At 37.4% G+C, this 24937-nt stretch overlaps 1 protein-coding gene across 1 annotated transcript in view; it reads left to right on the forward strand.

Moving 5' to 3' along the window:
• The window catches only part of LOC148935313 (uncharacterized), a 343230-nt gene that overhangs the window by 128810 nt on the left and 189483 nt on the right, over window positions 1-24937 (forward strand). The window contains exon 3 of the mRNA XM_089081572.1: window positions 1153-1270. Within this exon, the coding sequence (XP_088937698.1) occupies window positions 1153-1270 (118 nt within the window). The remainder of the gene's footprint in view (window positions 1-1152; window positions 1271-24937) is intronic.

The following is a 24937-nucleotide window of genomic DNA, read 5'->3' on the forward strand; positions in this document are numbered from 1 at the left end:
GAAGTGCTGCTCTGCGAGCGCGTGCCCCATTGATGCGAAGAGGTGATAGTCAGATGGCGCCAGGTCTGGAGAGTACGGCGGGTGCGGAAGGATGTCCCATCCAAGCGATTTCAAAGTGTCTTTCACTGGTTTTGCTGTGTGAAACGGCGCATTATCGTGTAACAAAATCACTTTGCCATGTCTTCTGGCCCATTCCGGTCGTCTTTCGATTAATGCGTGGTTTAAATTAATCATTTGTTGGCGATAGCGTTGTGTATTAACGGTTTCGCCGGGCTTCAAGAGTTCATAATACACAATACCGCTCTGGTCCCACCAGACACAGAGCATGGTCTTCTTGCCGAAGCGATTTGGCCTTGGTGTTGATGGACCGGCTTCGCCAGGTGAAAGCCACGATTTTTTCCGCTTCGGGTTTTCAAAATAAATCCATTTTTCGTCACCCGTCACAATTCGATACAAAAATGATTTCCTTTCGTGGCGTTGAAGCAGCATTTCATAAGTGACTTTGCGATTTTCCATTTGACGTTCATTCAAATCGTGTGGGACCCATTTACCGAGTTTATTGATCTTTTTCATTGCTCGTAAACGTCTGCTGATTGTTTCTTGTGATACATGTAATGCTTCTGCTAATTGCCGTTGAGTTTGAGTTGGGTCATCATCCAATAACTCCTGCAATTGCTCGTCTTCGCATTTTTTTTGTGGTCTACCAGAGCGCTCACTGTCTTTCACATTGAAATCACCATTTTTAAATTGTCGAAACCATGTCTCACATGTTCTAATCGATGGAGCGTGTTCACCATATGTTTCTACCAGCAAACGATGACTTTCAACAGCCTTTTTCTTTTGATTAAATAAAAAAAGCAATGCGTGCCGCAAATGTTCTTTTTCAGGCACAAAACTCGACATGATCACTGAACGATAAAACAAAGACGCTAGTTTTTGGCGGACTCAACTTGTGTGTGTTTGTAGTTTTAAATGTCAGACGAACAAAATGATGTATGTGTCAAATTAATACGCTGCGTACTTTTCGCTGGCAACATCTCTTAGTTAAACCGGAAAAAACTTATGCATACACCTGGTATAATTATAATACATAGCAGCAAAAATATAATTGTTAAAAAAGCTTTACAGAAATTTTTATTTTTATTTTTATAGATAAAATCTCTCTTGGAATTAATGTTTGCCGAGTGGAAAATGTTAAAGTCGAAAAAGGAAATAAATATTATGGAAGAATATGCCAAGAAAGGGAAACAGTATAGTATATTTTATGCTGGTAAGATATTAATTTATGTATCAAATGTACAAATTAATAATTCAAAATTTTCGGGTAAATTAAAAATTTATTTTAAAAGAAAGCAAAACAAATTTTTCAATCAAAATATTCGCCGTTGCTTTCTATCTTATTATAAGCCATCTTTCGAACTGTTTATGAATTTCATTTTGGAAAAATGCAATGTTTTTAGATGTGATAAAGTCAGCAAGTCATTTTTGTACCTCATTCATTAATTGGGAATGCGTGTTACATTAATCGGACAAAGCGTGATATGTCAACAAATGATAATCCAAAGAAGCTTGTTGTGATAAATACGTCGGATATTGCAAAACATCCCAGACAAGATTTATTATGATGTCTTTTGTAAAATAACATAGTGTTATCATGCAGTAGTTTCATAGAATGTTTTCTTTTATCAATATCTTCAAGTCACAATCATTTTCATTTCAATTTCTGATTCAAGGAGATTGGAAATAATATTAATACAAGTTCGATGTAACTGTTTCACTCAATTCCAGTAGCTTACAACAAATAATGTCTTTGATATCTCATTGGAGCAAAAATTTGTTTCTGAAACATTTAAGTTTTGTAACTGATGTTTACATGATTTGCCCATGATTATTATCTTAAATTTCAATAAACTTTGTATTCATAAAATTTGGGATTTACTCACAAAAATTGAGAGGATAATGTATTAGCCTAAAGTGTTATGTTACAATACGTTATAGATTCCCTTTAAATTTTGATATCATTGCGAGAAAAAACCTACATGTACAAAACTGATTTTAAAAATAAAAATTAGTACTTTAAGATATCGTTTGCGAAATTAGCAGAAAAAATTTCGTTGTTAGCAATAAATCGATAAACGTAATCAAAATCACTATTTTTGGAATATTGAAACCAATTTATTTCGATAATCTGACGTAATAGATTAATTCTATGACAGGATTCGCATTCAACGCACAAAATTATATAAGAAACTTTTTTTCAAAACGCAGAAACATGTATAATTGCTCTGTGCTCTTTTTAAGTTAATATGAGGCTCTGAATCATCTTTGTCGCATTTTCGAGGGTCTTCAGGATGTTATTTATCGATTAACTGAAATCGTTTTTAAATTGCTTAAATCAAAATGTGCACATATCACATGATACAACGTCTTTGCCGAAGAAAAAAACAATTAATTTATATGTTTTTATAACATTTTTTTCCTTGTTATTCATAAAGAATACACTGTCGAGTATGCACTTCATCTGTTGCTATTGTTATGTCCAAACCTTAGGATTTCCTTACTCAAAAGATAGAGAGTTTATTATTTAAAATAATGGAATTGTAGGAGGGAATAAGGAAAGGTTAACGGAAAGACATACAGGCAACTTCTCGCTCCTCACGCGGTAAGCGATCAGAACGAGTCGTTCGCGCATTAAGGTCCTCGAAATGAGATCAACATTACGTTGCGATGCTATAATGCTTCCCTCGAGAACAGCGCGAACGTTAGTCCGTTAATTCGAGTCAAGGAATTAAATTCTTCTAACTCGGGATCGGACCTTGTGCGATCTTCGTTGGAATGATCTTAATTTAAGTGAAAAACACGAATTTTACTCTTAACATCAAATTTTAATTAAACAAATAAAACAAATACAATACTACGTAATTTTATAAACAAATCAGAGTAAAAATTGATTGGAAGTCACATTAAAAAAATAATAATAATAATAGAACTTATGATTAATGTTTAAGGATGAATGTAGTTGTGTCTTAACATTGTGTGTGTGTGTGTGTGTGTGTGTGTGTGTGTGTGTGTGTGTGTGTGTGTGTGTGTTGGAAATAGGGGTGAGAGAAGGAAGTTTCGTGTGGGTTTAACGGATCTCTCGGATGACCTCGGATTTTGATAGTCGGAGAGGGAACATTTTGAAAAGAATCGGACAGGGACTAAAAATGGATAAGGAACTCCGGGAATGTATGCATAAGTTTTTTCCGGTTTTTTAGTAAAAAAAGACACGTAATTTTCAAGGGAAATTAATTTTTTTTTATTCAAAATATTGGCCATCGGCTTCTACACATTTCGCCCATCTTTCAGGTAATTTATGAATACCATGCCAGAAAAACTGCTTGTCTTTTGCGGCAAACCATTCGTCGAGCCATTTTCCAACTTCCTCGAAATTGCTGAAGTGCTGCTCTGCGAGCGCGTGCCCCATTGATGCGAAGAGGTGATAGTCAGATGGCGCCAGGTCTGGAGAGTACGGCGGGTGCGGAAGGATGTCTCATCCAAGCGATTTCAAAGTGTCTTTCACTGGTTTTGCTGTGTGAAACGGCGCATTATCGTGTAACAAAATCACTTTGCCATGTCTTCTGGCCCATTCCGGTCGTCTTTCGATTAATGCGTGGTTTAAATTAATCATTTGTTGGCGATAGCGTTGTGTATTAACGGTTTCGCCGGGCTTCAAGAGTTCATAATACACAATACCGCTCTGGTCCCACCAGACACAGAGCATGGTCTTCTTGCCGAAGCGATTTGGCCTTGGTGTTGATGGACCGGCTTCGCCAGGTGAAAGCCACGATTTTTTCCGCTTCGGGTTTTCAAAATAAATCCATTTTTCGTCACCCGTCACAATTCGATACAAAAATGATTTCCTTTCGTGGCGTTGAAGCAGCATTTCACAAGTGACTTTGCGATTTTCCATTTGACGTTCATTCAAATCGTGTGGGACCCATTTACCGAGTTTATTGATTTTTTCCATTGCTCGTAAACGTCTGCTGATTGTTTCTTGTGATACATATAATGTTTCTGCTAATTGCCGTTGAGTTTGAGTTGGGTCATCATCCAATAACTCCTGCAATTGCTCGTCTTCACATTTTTTTTTGTGGTCTACCAGAGCGCTCACTGTCTTTCACATTGAAATCACCATTTTTAAATTGTCGAAACCATGTCTCACATGTTCTAATCGATGGAGCGTGTTCACCATATGTTTCTACCAGCAAACGATGACTTTCAACAGCCTTTTTCTTTTGATTAAATAAAAAAAGCAATGCGTGCCGCAAATGTTCTTTTTCAGGCACAAAACTCGACATGATCACTGAACGATAAAACAAAGACGCTAGTTTTTGGCGGACTCAACTTGTGTGTGTTTGTAGTTTTAAATGTCAGACGAACAAAATGATATATGTGTCAAATTAATACGCTGCGTACTTTTCGCTGGCGACATCTCTTAGTTAAACCGGAAAAAACTTATGCATACACCTGGTGTATAGGGATGATGTCATCGGGGCAGTTTGTGGTTACAAAATTTCGGAGTTCAATTAGGTTAACAGATTCGGGGCCTATGTAAAAGTTTCCGGAGAGAAAGTCTCGGTGATTATAGGGAACTGGGATAAGATGTCTTGGAATGTGAGCTCTTCCCCGAAGAATACCAGTGGTATCGGTGGAACCTCTCCAAAGAATTCCACGCTCGACATGGATTCGCTGGTGAAGGTGGGGTTTGTGGGTGAGGTGTCGAGGCTCGCGAAAGTGAGGGAGAGGTTTCCGGATTGACAGGGGACGGAGTGCGAGGCGTTGAGACTCACAAGGGCGAAGGGGAGGTTCTGTGGAGAATAGGGGACGGAATGCGTTGAGACTTGCGATGGTGACGGGAAAAAGACGTGCGTCGTAAGTTCTTCAGGTGGAGAAACGCGAGATCTGTCTTCGGACAATGGTGAGGTTCCGACGCTCGAGTTGGTGGACTTAAGGAATTCTTGGTAAGCCTAACAGATTTCGCGCCCGCTATCTAGCTTTCCGCCTTAGACGCCTCACGATTTTGCGGTTAATTCTTGGGTTGTTCACTATCAAATTTCTAGCGGATGTCTGGATTGCAAAGATACAGAAAGGAAACCGAAAAAGAAATGAATAATTTGACTTACTTTTGGATGTGCTGTGATGATGGTCCGCACTCGTCCGCCGGAACACTCTTACTCGGATTAAAATTGTGAAATGAAAAAAAGATGTTCAAGAACACTGGCGAGGTTCCAGGGAACACTATGAGAATTCGGGATAGCAGAGAGAGAGAGAGAGAGAGAGAGAGAGAGAGAGAGAGAGAGAGAGAGAGAGAGAGAGAGAGAGGGAGAGGGAGAGAGGGAGGGAGAGAGAGAGAGAGAGAGAGAGAGAGAGAGAGAGAGAGAGAGAGAGAGAGAGAGAGAGAGAGAGAGAGAGAGAGAGAGAGAGAGAGAGAGAGAGAGAGAGAGAGAGAGAGAGAGAGAGAGAGAGAGAGAGAGAGAGAGAGAGAGAGAGAGAAAGAGCTTCGATCAGTGTTATCGTTTATATAGGATTTTTGGAGGAACGGAGAGGTTCTAGAACGTGTCCCTTACATCTAATCAAATGTTTGGATTTTAGGCTTTAATGGTCGTTTAGCGTATTAAAATTAATCTTATCTGCCAAAGTAATACATATTATGAAAAATACTTCTCGGCTTTTCCGGATTAGTTAAGTTAAGTCTCCGCCCCGAGTTGGGAGAAAGATAAATTTTTGGTTTTGCAAATAAGATAGAAAAAGGTTTACGGCTTTCGTTACGTGATGGAATGTTGACCATTTATTGCTTTATATTATAAATTCGCTAGATAAATTTTTATCTTCGTTAAACTTTCCTGTCTTGTCGATGCCGAGACTATTTGTTTAAGAGAAATAAGCAATATTGTTTTTCACCGAGAAATAAATCCTTCGAGATTGTTCGAGACCTTTCAAAATTGTTCGAAAGAGAGGAATCGTGGAGTACGTAGGACGTAACACTATTTTTGCTTACTAAATTGAATAATTATGTAGAGTTTTTCGTTAAACTTAAATATCATTTTTAATAACTATATGTCACACTACATAACCGCAAAAAATGAGAAAGTTAATTAATTTTTTTTTTAACTGTAAAACGGTTTTATTTTTCCCGCGCCGATAGACTTCAGTCTACGTGGGGAAGGGAGAGTGAGAGATACATAGAGAGAGAGAGAGAGAGAGAGAGAGAGAGAGAGAGAGAGAGAGAGAGAGAGAGATTCGTGTGGATTAGTCTTTATTTGATCAAAGATAATAATATAAATAATTTATAAATAATTGTTCTGGCGACGTATCTTGATATATGACCGATAAACAGATCGGTTGTTAGCGATGTAATATAATTCTTTTCGCTTTGTGTCTTCACTCGGGCGGTCGAGATCTGACTGTTACGCGCGCGTTAGTTTGGTGGCGCGCGCGATACTCATGTGTTTGTCGCGAGCTGTCAACGAACAGTTTTCTATAAAGTGTGAATAGCGCCTCGACATTATTCAGATCGGCGGATTGTAACAGAGTTACAAGTACTGAACTTCTTGAATTACTAAAACTACTGAAATACTAACAGAGTTACAAGTACTGAGGTATTTATCCGGAGGACAAACGGAAGATATGCCGTTGTCGAATGTACTCGATCATGTTGAGGACGCCTCACACTTGTGACTACTTGCTGGGTATTTCGACTATCTCTTAAACTTTTCCCTTATGAAGCGTTGCTTTCAACTTTCGGAATGAATGATTCTTTTGAAGAGTGAACCTCTTTTATCCGAAATCACATTTCGGCATGAATTCGGATTCGGGAGATAGCTCCGCTTTTACAGGGATGATAAAAAATATTGCGGAATATGTGCGGTATTTGGAATAGGATTAGGATTCGGAGAGAGGTAAAGAAACAGGAATTTAGTAGCGCGATACTTGGCGCAGTGCGAGGAGTACGCTTCCTCCGTGACGTATTTGGTACGGCGCGGGGAGCGTGCCTGCTCCGTGACGCGATGTTTGGCGCGGCGTGTGTTCCATGTAAACAGCCGCGAAATTGCCGAAATCGCTCGCGAATTTTTCGAAGTACTTTGAAGAATTCTTTGATATAGATTAAAAATTTGCGCAAATATCGGTTTGCAACATCATACTCCAACGTCGCACTCCATTTGGAGATCGGCAGTCCTCGATGGTTGATCGGTCGAGGGAAATTAGTCGGGAAGAGAGGATGCTTTGTTACAACTGTTTAAACAAATTTGAATTATTTGATTATTTCATTTGTGCCTGATAATCAATATATAGAAGATTATACAAAATTAACAACACAAACTTTTTCAATATTGATTCATTAATCTATTTGTTCAATTGCAATTAAATTTAAAATTTGTGTTGTTCAGGCATTTGTAACAAGATTATTCAAATTACTACCTGATGAGCGGATACCTGCTGATTTTCGTTGTAGTACTATGCGTGGTAGTCTACTGTCCATCATCCTCTCTACATGATTACGCCAGTTTCTTCTTCTCTGTCTCCTCCATTTCACTATATTTCATACACTACATTGTTTTCGGATGTCGTCGTTTTTCTTAAGCATCCTGCTATTATTATTGCTTTGCTGATTTGATTCCTCATCAGGTCATAGCAGCTTGACACATGTCCACGCCAAGATAAACGGCATCACTTGCTTGGGTTTATCTTGTACGACGAATTTATATTTTACTGGTTCTCTTGATGGTCATGTTTTTGATCTCTTGAATAGAGATACTTATGTTGACTAGCTTGCCAAAATTTGAGAAGTTATCTCTATAAGTTATCTTCGTTTTCCGCCAGCAATGCAGCATCATCTGCGTAGCATATCATGCAGATTTTCTTATTATTCATTTTGTAACTTAAGTTTAGGGAAGCCACTTCTTTTATAATTTTGTCCATTAGAAAGTTGAACAACAGCGGACTGAGGCTCTTCCATTTTATTATCTTAATAATTATATTTGGTGATCTTAATTTTATAAAAAGAGGCTAAAAAGAGAGAGTGTGTGCCACGACGAGGTCCGACCACAAACCAGTCGTAAAAATCCGTAATTATTTTTGTAAAAATCATCTCAGCCAGGAATCGAACCTAGATCTCCTGCTTACTGGGCAGGCATCTTATCCTTTTGACTACAAAGGCGTGATGACATTATCGCAAATAACGTATTTAGAATAACACGTCGACAATTTAATGATACACACACATATATACATACTACAGAATACATGTATACATGTATATTCTCGAATCCCCACGACCGGTACTCCAGAGAGATGATGGTCCTATTCTCTCGATAGATGCAGGTCGGACCGCAGCGGCGACACTAGATATATTTCCGGTGGTGCAGTTGTCAACTTTAATTCTTATTGTATTGTTGATGTTTAAATTGCGTGTAGTCTTTACTATGTCCGAGAGTATTTTTCTCTTCGTTAACGTTTTTATGATGTCACTCAGCCCTGTCAAATGCTTTAGTCAGGTCAACGGAGCATATGTGTGCAGATGTGTTGTACTCTATTGTTTTTTCTTTTATTTGTTTCATAATAAATCATCATGTGGTACCTGTTGTCGAGTTATCTTTTTTAAACCCTTTAAAACCTTGCTGTTCTTCTCTATGTGTTCATTTCTAGTTTCTCTTTCAATGTGCTTGTGAATAATTTCATTGTGATGCTTAGGAGAGTTATTTCCCTGTAGTTTTCTGGTTAGGTTTTTATCCTTTTTTAAAAATGGGAAATGTTATACTGGAATGCCCTTTTTTTGATATCTCTGATATCGCTAGGATCTTGTTGAATAGTATTGTCAGCTTGCTTGCCAGTTCCTGTCTACCATATTTAAGCAATTCGTTTGATATATTATCCGGTCTAGGTACTTTCCTGTTTTTCAGCCTGCTTATTCCTATTATTATCTCCGCTTCAGTAATGGTGGTGCTGTCTGTTGTTAGATATCCTTCTATTTTCTCTGAATCTTCTGTGTCATAAAGCTCCCGAAAATATTTTTTCCACGTTACCAGGAGTACTGCTCTTGTTTATACAAACTCGTTTACAGGTTTTTTTCTGCTTTTGAGCATCTTCCATACTTTCCTTTGTTTTATAATTGTGCGCCATTATGTGCACTCTGTCCATGTCGCTGGTAAACTTGATCCAATGTTCTTTTTGATTGTTTTAATTCTCGAATTTATTCTATTCCTGGTTTCTACATATTTCTGTATTGTTCTTGTGTTGAGAGAACTTTTGTATGTTACTCTTCCTCTTTAATACCGCAAGGTCCTTGATCTCTTAGCAAAACCACTGGTACTGTATAATTTAAGGATGTAAAAACCCGACTCTCTCATGTGAGTTTCGTTGATCCCTAGTATTTCAATATTATTGGATTTCTGTTCTTTGTCGATGATTTCTCCCTTTCTAGCCTGAAGAAGGCTTCAGACATTTCACGTCTCTAATTTCATCTTTTTACGTAACGATGCACTTTGATTTACTATTCGGTTTGTCAGAGTTACTAGTAGCTTCCTGCCCACACCGAGCTTGGAGCATCACCGCAGCAACACATCTCACACCATGCAACCTGAACTCGATATGGCGCCAGATGGTCCCTGGATCGCATATATATCTTCTCTCTTTTTCTATTTTCAGCTTTTATAACGAATTTCCTGAGAGAATAGTGCAGTGGTTTCTCCTTGTCTTCTGCACTGCAACGCTTTAGTTTAGTTATATAGATACCACAATTTCGGTAATAAATTGTTTGACGTAACAGCATATATCACGTAAAGATGAGAGTGGAATCGAGGAGATGACTGCTCTTACATGCATTCATATATTGACTATTACATGACTTACCCTTAAACACTTTTTTAAAAATTTTTTACAGGTTTCTAGTTATACATCCAAATTCCGAAATAGCAAATTAAGAATCTAAAAAATGGGACACGGAAGGACGATCCAGATATCCTTTCGCAGATTGTCTCTAGGGCATGCCTACGAGTCGGATGCATTGTAGTTCTTCAGATGCGGGTCAACGCTGAACAGATGAACGCTGTGATTCCGAGTGATTGTGAGACGTACGCCTGTCGATCCGTTAGTTTAGGCAAGAGAACTTAATCTCTATTATCAAGGATAGGACCATATGCGATCTTCGAGATTAGTGTATAGTTAAAAGAGAATCACGTGTAGATCGAGAGGGGTATAATTAAAAGTAAATAAACAGAGTTGATATTAAACTATTAAACTTATTTAATCAATTAATAGGAAAAGATAAGATTACAATAATAAAATAAAAGTAAAAAAAAGGAAAAGAAAAAATGATACATGGCACAATGGAATTGGTACATATCGGAAAACAGTTGAAAATCTCTTAAATGATCAAATGCTGTGTGGAAATGAATGTATGAGTAATTTTGCAGGTGTTACATAAGTTCGAAAGTCATCGAGCAAGAAATCTCGGGGAAAGACTCTACTTTAGAATAATAAAGGCCATGTTCGGATTTTACAATAAACGAAAAATTTAATACAAGCAATATTGTAAGTATATAAATGTCTTTGAAATTTAAACAATATAGATTCAGAAAAGGCTGTAAAGTGGACAAAATATGAACAGAGAAGTGTTATAAATTAAATAATAAAAGGACGTAATAAAATGATAATGATTTATTACAACTTACTGAAGAAAAATGTAAATGTAAAGAAAAAGAGTTGTGATAATTGGTTAGCTACCAAAAATGAGCGGTCGGCAGGCACTTGGAAAATTAGCGGACTCCTGGACGGTATGTATAATAGTCGTTGAAACATCAATCACAAAATTATGCGAATCGAAAGTAAAAAAATTGAACACTCGCAATTGTATTTATTTAATATTGAAACTTTTATTAGAATCAAATTAAAACACTAAATAAATCAATATTGTAATAGATGTTGAACAATGAATAAAAAAAAAGAAAGAAATAATCGAAATTAAATTGCTCGCAGTCTTCTCGCGATCAAAATTAGAACAAGAATGTATCTTTTCGAAAAAAAATCATAGTCAACAGTTGTCGGGGAGGGAGGGGGCTTTGGTTCCATAATTAAAACATTTCTTTAGTATTATGTATTAGTATTGTATAGTCGTAAGTAGAACATCACGCGCATGTCGCGAACTTGCGACTTATAATTGGAGCAATTTGCGTCGGTATTCCCGTGACGAACAGGGATTGGAGCAGGGTGATGCATGGTGCGGGAAGCGGTATCGACAGCCGGATTCGGGGATGTCGATCACTGTGAACATGATAGCACGACTGTTCAGCTCGGTTGAGAATCTCTAGCCTGCAGACGAACGTTAGAAAGTGAAGTTATCAGTTAGTGTTCACTATCTGTATTCAGATATAAAAGATTTAACATTTAGTCTTTGGTAAATAGAGATTAGTAGTTCGTTAGAAATGTAGAGGAATCAACTTTTCATAGGTCCAATTCTTTTTTAAAACTGAATCCTATTGGGGAAGGTGAGAGAATATTGTAGATACGAGCTTCCTTGCAAGTATAATTGTCCCAACCCTCCTGAGTTGAGTCGATGGTGAGAGATATAAATAATGTATTGCTACGACGACGATTGTATGAGTACACTGCCTGTTGTTTAAAAAAACATGAATGTCTGCTTTGACAGTTTTATAGCTCTCCGTTGCCGATAACATTCTAAGTATTTCGTTTCAATTCGACACATATTTCGCATATATCTATCAATTATTATTTAGTCCGGTTACAGTTCTGTCAGATTCTATCGTTTATTTTATTCGTTTTGGAAGAAATCTGATAGGCTGAGGATCACGTGTTTAGCAAACTGGAGTTTAAATTCAACGGAGTTTAAATTGTAAAATGATATTATTTACTGCTCGAGATGACTTTTATGCTTTTGAATATCGGAGCTCGCACTTCCGCGTGAGAGAAAAGAGTCGTGAATTAACTGGACGTAATTATTATTAGGAGCCAAATTTGACAATGGAGGATGCTTTCCTTCCAAATGCATCCTCCATTGTCAAATTTCTCCTTATTGGCGTTAGAAATAAAAAAGTTAAACGAACATTTTGATATAAGTGTGATCTTAAAATTTCAAAAATATTTTCAAAGTCATTTTTTATTATCATATCTTCATAATCGATGAGATTAGCAAAAGTGACGTTAAAATTTACAAATGTAAAGATAAAAAAAGATTTTATTAATCAAGTAGGAAGTTATTTAACAGAACACAAAAATTGAAAAATGTTACAAATATATATTTGTAGCTATATATAACTATTTCTAGCTATTTGTAACTATGTGCTGTAAATTTCACCAGTCTATTTTTTTGTGATTCGCCGATTTTATTGAAACTACGAGGGTAGTCTGAAAAGTTTTGAGCCTTAACATGAAGATGACGTTACTCGTCAAAACCATTCTAGTACTACAATAGTATATGCCTTGAAAGACTTTTGTGAAAATTTCAGCCATTTTGGATGCTTAGTTGTTGTTTGACAGTCGTTAGTGTCAGTCGATGTCAGTGTTTTTGTAAAAATGTAAAAAATTGAATATTGTGCCGTGATTAAATTCTTACATTTGAAAGGCAATACGCCTGCGCAAATCAAAATCGAGTTGGACACTGTTTACGGGGACTCTGCCCCATCATTTGCCACCGTAAAAAGATGGGCAGCTGAATTTAAACGGTGGTCGTACCAGCTGATGATGAGCATTCGGGACGGTCAAAAACTGCGACCACCGCTGATAACATCGAAAATGTTCACCAAATGGTACTGGACGACCGTCGAATCAAGGTTAGAGAGATAGCAGAGGCTATGGGCATATCAAAAGAACGCGTTTGTCATATATTCACTGAAGAATTAGATATGCGCAAGCTATCCGCGCGTTGGGTGCCGCGCTTGCTCACTTTGGACCAAAAACGAATTCGAATGAACATTTCCAAGGCCCTGTTGGAGCGATTTAAACGAAACAAGTCAGATTTTTTGCGTCAATTCATAACTGTAGATGAAACTTGGATCCACCACTACACTCCAAAGACAAAAGAAAAGAGACAGTCAAAACAGTGGACTGCAAAGGCTGAACCTGCTCCGAAAAAGGTGAAGACGGTTTCATCAGCTGGGAAGATAATGGCGACTATTTTTTGGGATAGTCACGGAATTATGTGTATCGACTATCTTGAAAAAAACAATAACGAGAGCGTATTATGCATCATTGATAAGCTGAAGGCAGAAATTGCAAAAAAACGGCCGCATTTGAAGAAAAAGAAAGTGCTGTTCCATCAAAACAACGCACCTGCTCACACTTCGGCGGTCGCCATGGCCAAAATTCACGAACTGCACTTCGAATTGGTTGACCACCCACCGTATTCACCAGATCTGGCCCCCAGCGATTTTTTCCTATTTCCTAAGCTTAAAGTTTCTCTTGGAGGACAGAGATTTTCATCGAACGAGGAGGTCATCGCATACGTAAACGCCTATTTCGCGGAACAAGATGCCAACTATTATTTGGAGGGATTAAAGAGGTTAGAATATCGATGGGAAAAGTGTATCGACTTAAAAGGAGATTATGTTGAAAAATAAAACTATATTTGACCGAAAAAATACTTGTTTTTATGTTAGGCTCAAAACTTTTCAGACTACCCTGTAAATACATACGTTTGTACAGCAATTAAATGATTCAATATTTATTATTTATCGGACTCTCTTTTATAATATTTTCCCGCGACCTAAAAAGCGCACTTGCGATTTTCGCTTTTTTTACTCTATCCCGCGCTTTTTTGTGTGTAAGCAATATAATTTGATGGTACATTCACATGTACCATCTTTTCAGTTGATTCCAATAAATGTGTTTTTCTCCGTTCACTTAAAGTATTCTCGCTGTATTTATTTCATCATCGTCGATCCTATCCCGGTCCAATATTATTAATACTCTTAACGTAAAAAAATTACTCTTTAATTTCGACTTAAATTCTTAACTTATAGATATTTAAGAATTAATGTATCTTAACTAAAACCAAATTAAAGGTAAATTATTGTTAATAATTCAACTGAAATATGTAAAATTATTTCAATATTAACTTTTCTTTAAATTTGTTAGAAATAGATAATCTTGAACTTCTAATTTAATAATTAAATGTGAATTTAAAACTATATAAAAACAATATATTTTCTATAAAATTATTTATTATATATTATTAATGAATTAATATATTTGTTTATATTTTATTTAAAAATTATATAACTTTCTTAGTATCTTCTATATTAAGCTTTAAATCTGTAAGCTATTTAAGTTTGATATATTAATGAGCAACAATAAGGCAAATAAGAATCAGCGCTGTAGACGATGCACAAATTACATTTTCAATTTCAACTCAGTTTATTAACAAAAGCAAACGTTTCGACTCGAATTTAAATCATCCTCAGTGGTATAAGGATACAACTCTATGTCTAATTGATAACCAATAACAATAACCAATAACAAATAATGGTAATATCTCAATTATGTTAGTTAACTAAATGAAATTGTTAATCATTTTACATTTTAAATTAATTTAAAATGTAAAATAATGTATTCAAATCTTTCATATGAGCAAAACGAAAGAGTAGCTATAAAATGGTTGTCACTCACTAAATAGACACAGCTCATTAAAAGACAAGAGAAAACATGCAAGAAGGCAACATAAACATTATTACCACAGAACATCGCAGGGAGCGGCTGCTCGTTTCGAGTTTGAAACAATAACTGAGCGCAATAGTGATCTATAAAATCGATAATAAGCAACCAATACAAAAACAAATCTATAACTTGCTCAAGACGGAAACATATGCGTGATGCAAAAATTCAATATCAGATTGTGAATTTAAGATATTATTCCATTTCCATTTTATTATCTTTATAATTATATGGTGATTTTAGTTTTATAAAAAGAGGATAAGAAGGGAGAGTGTATGCCACGACGGGGCCAACCACGAATCAGTCGTAAAAATCCGCAATTATTTTGCGAAAAATATTACCTCAGCCAGGAATCAAACCTGGATCTCCTGCTTACCGGGCAGGCATCTTATTCTTTCGAACAAACGTAAGCGGTGGAGCACTAGCGCACCAGGAGGATTATTTGTATATTTGCCAATGGCGTTGGAGGGTGTCGCCGCTGCGGTCCGACCTGCATCCATCGAGTGAGAGACCAATATCGCTCTGGAGTACCGGTCGTGGGGATTCGAGAAAGATATACATATATATATATATATATATATATATATATGTATATATATATATATATATTGTGATATATATATATGTATATATCATTGTATTAGTGACATGTTATTCTAAACACGTTATTTGCGATAAATATCATCACATGCCTCAGTAGTCAAAAAGATAAGATGCCTGCCCGGTAAGCAGGAGATCCAGGTTCGATTCCTGGCTGAGGTGGTATTTTTTCGCAAAATGATTACGAGTTTTTCACGACTGGTTCGTGATCGGGCCCCGCCGTGACGCACACCCTCCCTTCTTTTTATATATTACAGAGGCATGTAATGATATTTATCGCAAATAACATATTTAGAATAACACGTCACAATTCAATGATACACACACATATATACACAGGCAGATGGAATAACAGAAATGGAATGTAAAATTTTAATATAAATTTTTTTATATTCTAATAATTTTATGAACATTGAAATTTAAACTAATTGCTCTATATAATTAATTAATAACACCAATTTATTAACGATTAATTAAATATACTTGTTTCAAAATCCAACTTAAAAAGCAATATCTGTATAATTATTGTGACAAAAAAATAGTAACTTTATTAGAATATAAAACAATGAAAACGTACACCCTCCGGTAGGAATGGTGTCCCTCTGCGCTTGGCGCACAGCCGCTACACATAAACACTAAGCGCGTAGGTCCGTGTTTCTAGTAGCGCGGAGGAGATCGCGAAGTAAAGGGAAAAAGTAGTGAGGGCAATTCGATGTTACATCCTTAAGACGTGCATCCGGAAGACGCACAATCAAGAGAGAAAGTAATCGGACGTGATATCGAATTTCGGTGTCCCTTCGTTATCTCACACTTGACACTAATGCGAGAGACCGCGGTGTCTATATTGCGCTTTTTTTTTCTTTCACTTTCATTCTGATTATTATTTATTATTTCATAATTTTATTGATTATTTATTTGATTATTTATTTAATTGATTATTCAAATATGATTATTAATTATTTAATTATCGCGTAATAATTCCTTTTATTATACCATTTTAAAAAAAGTTATGCGTAGAATTATAACTATCATTGCAGATTTGGACATTAAATGTCTTACAGCTATCTCAAGCAGCCAATATCGCAAATTATTTAAAAAAAATAATGAATTCGCGAAACTATATTAAAAAATAAGAAAGATTATATTCAATAACAATAGAAAGTGATTAGTAAATAAAAATGTGAAAATTAAAATAAATATTTTCGAAATGAATATTATGTTATAAATTTAAAATTTAAAATTCTATAATACAATTATAAAAAGTATTATTTCTATACGTAAAAGTGTTATTTCACGTTACATTGTATCATATTATTTCTATGCATTTACATTTAATTCTAAATGTAATTCTACAATCTTATTTACAGCACAAGAAGTTAATTTGTACATTGGAAATTTATAAATGCGCGTACAAGTTGTGCATAACAATACGCCCTAGTCACCTCCTCCCGTAATTTAAAATGGCGTAAATTGTAATTTCGATTTTCCCGATCGATCATCCATCGGGGTATTGACACGGCGATCCTTCGCGATTCACCGTCGATAGATTCGCGAATAACCGCGAGAATTCACGTAAACAGCGCGTATACACCATAACAATCCATAATAATCCGCGCTACCGTCGCTGGCCTCGTTACCAATCACACCACCGAAGAGATACATAGAATCGCCGAGCCTGTTCGGCGAAATTCGCAGATCATTCGGCAAAATCATCCCAGGCGGAGTCAAGAACCCGAGAATCCGAGTTCGACCAACCTATTTTCAATCCGTCCCGATTTATGATCGATTCGGATATATTAGCTGATTCCGACGGGTGATTTTCGCTTTTTCCCAGCGAAACAGCAGTCAATTCAGTGCTATTCTGGACAATACCTGTCCAGATACCAATAAAGCGATCCTAGAGCACTAACTAGAAAGCCAGGAGCTTCTGGCGAATCCTATCTCCAAAACACGCAAGCTATAATCACGAGATAAAGCGCTTCTTAGCTTGGCCTCCAAAGCAGGCTCTTGCGTGCAAAATCAATCGCTGTTGGTAAGAGCAGGAAGCTTCTTTCAAGCCGCAGCAAAATCTAAGTCCTATTCCGGATAAAAAATCCGTCCCGAAAAGACTTTGACGCGACTTTGATTCTTTGATAGTTAACAGCTGATCGGCAACGCGACAAACACTGCATGTGATAAAGCCTCGCACACAGTCTTGCGCCGCGCGTCCACGATCACGCGCCGATTCTCGGAAAAGCCGCAAGTTAAGTTATTGTGCGATTCCCGGAATTCACGTATATACTTTCGACGAATAACGCTCGAGATTCCTGTACATATTGTAAATACCGAAACAAGATAAGATTGTAAAAGCCCAGTAGTTGTAAATAATTTCTATTATAAGAATATACTTGTATATATTTCATATAAAATCTTCTATATTTTATTTTCTCTACCAAAACTCTCTTTCTTCCTGGCAAACTGACTAGACGCTATTCCGTGAACCGTGAAAGCGAGTGTAATCGTTTTAAAGTATTACAATGAATATTACAATGAATATTACAAACTCTAAATTACTCGCAATGATAGTTATAATTTTATACATAACTTTTTTTTCATGTATAATAGAAGAATTATTACGCAATAATAAAAAAATTAATAATAATAATTAAAAAAACAAATAAATAAATAATCATTAAATAATCAATAATTAATAAAATGAAAGGAAAAGAAAGAAAAGCGCGACATGTAGAAATACCGCCTCTCTCATTCGCACTAATGTCAAGTTTGTGAAACAGTGAAGGGACATCGAAATTCGATATCATGTCCGATTATGTTTCCTCTCTCGATCGTGCTTTTTGTGTTAAGGATGGCACATCAAATTGCTACCACTATTTTTTCCCTTCGCTGCATGATCTCCTTCGCACTACCAGAGACACGAACATATGCGCTTCGTGTGTATGTGCAGCGGCCGCACGCCGAGCGCAGAGACATCAGTCCTGCCTGCGTGTACATACACGTACAGTGATGGATAAAATAATATGGATTTTGGAATGCATTATAATATACATATATGTATATATATATATTATATATATGTGTGTGTGTGTGTGTGTGTGTGTGTGTGTGTGTGTGTGTGTGTGTGTGTGTGTGTGTGTGTGTGTGTGTGTATGTATGTACTTTCGAATCTTCACAACCGGTATTCCAGAGAAATGGCCTTTCTCTTGATGTTTTCGTTTTATTATTGTAATATTCGAACCATATCTCAGTTAGGAATTTCCGACTCGAAAGCAATATTATTTTTCATTTTGTTTTTAATAAATTCTTAATGTATTATTATTTATTTTGTTTCTAATGAATTCTTAATGTACGAAGGCGATTTGAAAAGTCCGTGCAAACTCAGAAAGATAGCACCACTGAATTCTGTGCGCCAACCGCCGGAGTGATATTTCATACGCGTAAAAATAGTAAACACGCGCCGATCGCCATCTCGCCCGTTCACGGCCAATTTTGTTCGCCAAGATTTGTGCATTCCATCGCACTACCCACTGTTATTTTTTCTTTAATTGAATAAACTACTGTTACAATATAATTTTCGCTTAACAGCTGACTCACTTTCCCGCGCGGAGAGCGGTCAGTCGGTTACCAGGAGGGGAAGCGAGGACGTTGGAGACAGAAAGTTGGTTATCGAGTTGTTAGACAATAATTATAAGAAATAACAATGATTTATTCAACTAACAGTAGTGCGATGGAATGCACCGAATCTTCGCGTTAATGTTCGTGGTCGTGGACGGGCGAGACAGCGGTCGGCGCGCGGATAGTGTTTGGATACAAAATGAGGTATCGCTCTGGCGGTCGGCGCTATATTGGTCGCGGCGCGAAGTTCGGTGGCGCGGGACGCGCGCGGCGGCGGCGGTGTCGCACGTGTTCGTCGCGGACCTTTAAATCAACGGTGATTTAAAACGTGCACGCGTGTCGCGGGTGTTGTCGCGAGGGTAGATATTCGCGAGGTCGTCGGATCGTTTAGATCGGAGAACGGGTATGCCCGTTCCCTGCCGAGAGGGCTCGGCTGACGGGGGGTGCGCCCCTCGTCTGTCTTGGTGAATGCCGAGTGAACTCGGCCAGCCGGGGCGGGCCCCAGCTGTGTGCGGAGAAGAAGGTGGCAGTGCCGAGTATACTCAGCCGACCAGGGCGTACCCTGGTGCTCAGAGAGGTGGTATCGGGGAGAACCCCGATGCCCGGCAGAGAAATCTCGGGAACGGCGGAGTCGGATCGAGCGAACTCGACGCGCTGGGGAGACCCCTCTCGGCTTGCCGTGCGAGATACGGAGACGGTTTTCGGCCAGGCCAAGCGAACTTGGCGCGTTGGGGAGGGCTCCAACAAAACTCAGGCTTGCTGCCGGTTTCGGATGCTCGCTTCCTTGAGACGGGCTCTCGGAAAACGAGTTAGGAACAGGAGTCAACGAGGAGTGAGTTCCTGTGGAGAGCGATGCCTTTTTATACCCGAGATCGACCTCGGTATTTTCGGTCGGATTGGTCGGATTGGTCGATCTCGGGGTTAACATCCCTCTCCCCATGAGCGGAAAAAAGGATCGGGTATAATTGATTTTTTGGGGATTAGAAGGAATAGGAGCGGGGATGGTTAAGGGTAGGGAAGGAATTCGGTGGGAAGGTAACGGCGCGGTGCGGGGGTGGTCACGCGCTTGTAGACTCGATCGTGGTGCGGTGCGGGATGCTCGCTCGTTTGCGTGGCGCGGCGTCGGTGCGGCGGAACGCATTCACGCTCGATGGTACGGTGCGTGGTGCGGTGCGAAGTGCGTTAGCGCTTGGTGGCGCGACGCGTGGCGCGGTGCGAGGAAATACCACGAAAACACACAAAATCGGAGGAGGAACGGAGCGGAGGGATGCGCTCCGTTACAGAATGAAAGGGGAAAAGACATAAAATCTTGTATCGGACAAGATAGTAAAAGTATTAACTGCCACCGAGCCTAGATCGGGGAATCAGGAAACATAAGCTGTATATTTAGCGTTGATAACCGACGCAAAGAGATCAATGTCGGAGAGACTGAGAATAGCTGAGAAAGCTATACAAAGAAAGGCGCATTGCGATAAGGACCATTCCATGTCCATACTAATTATTCTGGATTTACGATCCGCAATAAGGTTATCGATTGAGGCGATGTAAGATGCAAAAATCATAATGTTGCGATCTTCACACTAATGCCAAATTTGCTTAGCTATTGCCAGTAAATTGGACAAAGCCGAATCGATTTATACAGGCAATGACCGTAGTGTTGTCTATTCTAAGAAGAACTTGACAGTCCCTGAAGTCCACCGCGAAACATTGGAGTATATAATAGACTGCTTTGAATTCCAGAAGACTCATGTGTCTGGACTTGTCGTTATCGGAGTACCATATGGAACTCGCCGCATGAAGCACTCCATGATAAAGATGCATCTAAGAAAATTTCACAAACTGCTCGATCGGAACGAATGATATTTGCCTGAGACGAGTTTAAAAATATGTTAATCCACCACTGAAAAATCTCTGACAGCCGAAAAAGGATGTTCATCATGACTGAATATATAATTGCCCCTAGCATTTGCTAAAGCTAGAAGTTTTGTCCTCTCAAGTCCTTAATGTATAGTAGACCATATTGTACTGCGGAACAAACTGAAATCAGAGATCCGATCAGGCTTGCAAAAACTCGAATGAGTCACTTAGATTTCTTTGAAAATTTTAAAATAGATTTTAAAAGATTATTACGCCGTTGTGGAGGTATTGCAATAGATTGAAATTTCGAATAAAAAATAAATTCTAGATATTGATGCTCTGTGCCAAATCCAATTTAGTCTTTGAATAATTAATCAGAAAAACTAGTGATAATAACAGTTCGATAGAATTATTTAAGTTGTATAGACATTCCTCTTTCGAAGGGCTAAGAAGGAGAAAATCATCTAAATAAACGAAAGAGCAGAAACCTTTTATTCGTAAATGTACTACCACTGGACGTATTATTTTTGTGAAAACGGGATCAGGTCAAATGATAGAGCCGTGAATTCGTAGATTCGCCGCCACTGGAAGCGAAGGAAACGATGATTCCTTGAGCTATTGGAGTTATCACTAACAAGTAAGCATTTTCTAGGTCCAAGGTCGCTATCCATGACTCTAGAGTTATGAGTTGAACTACTGAACGCCAGTCTTCCAATTGAAAATGCTGCAAATATAAGTCAGGTCTTTAAGATTTAGTATGAAAGAGCTTTCCACCTGACGTCTTTTCAACAAGGAAAAAGGGGATAAGAATTGATTGTCAGAGAGGTGGCAACTATGGCTCTCTTAGACAATAGACGCTTAATTTCGCTATCACAAGCCCTCGCGATACTTGATGAGAAAGTGGACTCTCAAGAAAGTACGGGAAGAAGGAGATATGAATGTGATATCTCGCAATTGCTTGGAGTGACCTGGCGGTCACTGGTCAACTTATTCCACATAAATAAAGGGTTAATCTCCCCGCTGTTCTTACTTGGATTAGCGGCGCATCCGGGACTTGGATCTGAACCGAGGTCGTCGCGCGCGGTGAGTCTGGAGTCTCTGTCTGGAGTGCCTCTGTCCGGCGAGCCGACGTTGGTGCGCGATGTACAGGGACTCTGAAGTTTAATGGCCTCAATTATGTTAACCGTTGTCATATTGGCTGAGCGATGGGTTTAGTTACTGCTGTCAGGGAGGTAGGTCTCGTTAAGTCGCGTCCGGCCTTTACGCAGGCCTGACCTGATTTCAAATCCTGCACAAAATTTGTCCTGAAAAGCCACTCATCGAATTTGGTGTAGTCAGCTGCCGATTTTCTAACAAAAATCAGACATGACTTTATGAACATCTGGCCAGCGACAGGAAAAATTGATGATCAGCCAATAGATGGAGTCCCTCTGCCAATTTTGTAATGACGTCCTTCAGAAAGTCATCCTGTGGAGAAGCTCGCTGAAGCTAACTCGGTAATCTAACTCCAATTGAGGTAGACTTGTATCTGCTTATTTGCTATACTCATCTCTCTTTAAAATAACCTGGCGTTTGGACAAAGCCGAGACCAACTCCCTGTTAATTTTTGGTAGCCTTGGATTCGTTAGATTCCCTTTCAGCTGGTGTTTGATCAGCAGATCTGGCATATCTCCTCTCTTAGGTCCGTGCATACCTCTCTATCGTCAAGTTGAACACCAGAGGGTTCCAGGTGAATTCGTGGCAGAGTATTCTTCACCGAAGAGCTTATTTATCAAAGAAATCTCACCGTACTCTACGCAGGAGTCTTCTGGGAACGTTTCCGACTCCGCACAAATCAGAGTAAGATTCAATACAAGGTCGTCTGAAAAAAGAAGGGAGAAAAAAACACAGATGCGGTCGGCTATATTTCCTCTTTCCATTAACGAGAGAAATATATTTGATTCGACGCCGGTCTTGAGAGACTGTCTGCTCATCTGTTTCCGGGTCAATCAAAAGGGAGTGCTTGCATTTTCCATCTCCAAGGCGAAAGAAGTAGCGACTGTGAGATTACGAGTATTTCCTGCATTGGCTTTGACTATTGTATTCAAAGCTCGGTTGAAAAGAAAAATCTTTTTTAGAGCTTCTGCTAGCACATCTCGAGATGAAGTTTGGAAGGAAGAAAAGGTTTTCGGTTCGTCGGAGGAAGAAAGGCTTAGCGAAGTATCGCGGAGTCTAACCTTAGCCGATCTCTCGCGTGATATCTCCCTAGAAGTGTCTCGAGAGAAAATGTTCTCTTATGAGAATGGTCTGATGAATGCTTTGATTGCTGTGATTGCTTTTAGGCATCCTAATCGAAAAATAAAACTAAGAAGCCTCTATTCAAAGAAAAAAAGGAAAAATACACAAAATGTGAACTGCTGATGCAACGCAAAAACACAATAAAGCGGCAGCGCGTCCAGTGGCTTGCGTTAAGCCCGGAGAGAGGGCGTGGACTACTCACAGTACTCGGAGTTTTTCACTTGTGCAAATGTTTTTTGAACTGTTGGTGATTACATGGAAGCACGACTACATTTTCCATCCGGACGAAACAACCGGGGCATAATTTTATATATGATTTAGACTGTTTTAAGATTTTTCTATTTAATAAGATTAAAAGTTGGCGAAAATTATTTTTTAATATTACATTTTTGTACCAATTAAAAAGAGCAAAGAGCGCTTGAACTTGTGAATATTTTACATTATTCTACATTATTCTTTCCGTTATATTTTGTATTAAAATTTGTTACTTATGTCTACTCGTTTTTTTATTTTACTTTTATCTTTAAATAGTATAATAAATATATAATAAGTGATAATAAAATTTGGATATAGATATTTTAATATGATGTAATAAATAAATTTGTAAATTACAAGTAAAACATTTTAATTAAATTTTTAAGCATATATGTTTGATATGTTAAAGTACCATTAACAATTAAGTTTTGTTATTATGTTTAAGTATCTGTGTAAAATCTGTGATAATTCTCTTATTAAAAATATAATAAAATATTTCATTAATACGCAGTTGTTGTGTATGTAAATTATCAGAAGAATAAGTTTTAGTCTTGAGATATATTCAGGTTATTTTAAAAATTTGTTTTAAAATTGTTTTGAGCTCGCAGGGTTTTGATTTTCCAGCTGTTACCATCTAATGATTATTTTTATCAGCTGTTGACACGATATTAGCATTCAACTTTCAAAAAGATATATCACATAATTTTTCAAATATAATTATCATTTTTGAGTTTTTAAAAAATTTTCTTTTATTCCCATACATATTATATTATTTTTGACACTTTGACTTTTTGTAATAAAAACTAACAATAAATGAGAAATTAACACATTAATAATCTAACCTAACCTAACTTACGCACACGCGTCTGGCTGTGTATATATGTGCGTGAATAAGTAGTCAATCAATTGTAATATTCCCGTTTTTTATCCTTTTCTGAAACTGCTCTCAAACTGAATTTCGCAGCAAAATTCTATGAGAATGATGATGAGAATGCTACCCCGGACATTCGATCATTCGTAGAACGTATTTAGTCACAACTTTTTTTACTTTTTTATAAAAAATAAGTTTGTTATGATATCATTCATTTTGTTTTTATTATTATTATTATTATTTTATAATTTATTATTATTATTTTATAGTTTATTACAGAATGTCCGTTAAAGTAATGATAAAATTCGTTAATCTAATTAATCAATCAAACGTTTTGAAGCAATTATATTAAGTGCCATTCTACAATAAGTCACAAGTAATAAAATAGATAAATTAGTAAAAAATAGATAAATTAGAAATTAATAGCATTTTTTAGTAAAGTGGAACCCAAATTCAAGCTACATTTTCTGCATCTAAAAGAAGATAGACATATATCCCATTTTATACCTGTCTTTTTTTAGATGCAAAAAGTGTATTCAATCCGATTCCACTTCGCTCGAAAACGCTATAAAAATTTAATCTGATTAGTTAATTTTTAGCTTCTGATTTATGATTTATTATTTATAACTTATTATGGAATAACACTGAAACTATGACTGCATCTAAAATAATGCAATAGTGATTACAAATAACAATGACAATAAAAGCTTGCTTTTAGATCTTCGCTGAATCTAATAGGCTTTCTACAATAAGCTATTA

This window comes from Pogonomyrmex barbatus, unplaced genomic scaffold (assembly GCF_055798465.1).
Source record: "Pogonomyrmex barbatus isolate J1 unplaced genomic scaffold, ASM5579846v1 scaffold5, whole genome shotgun sequence".
In the NCBI taxonomy this organism is placed as follows: Eukaryota; Metazoa; Arthropoda; class Insecta; order Hymenoptera; family Formicidae; genus Pogonomyrmex; species Pogonomyrmex barbatus.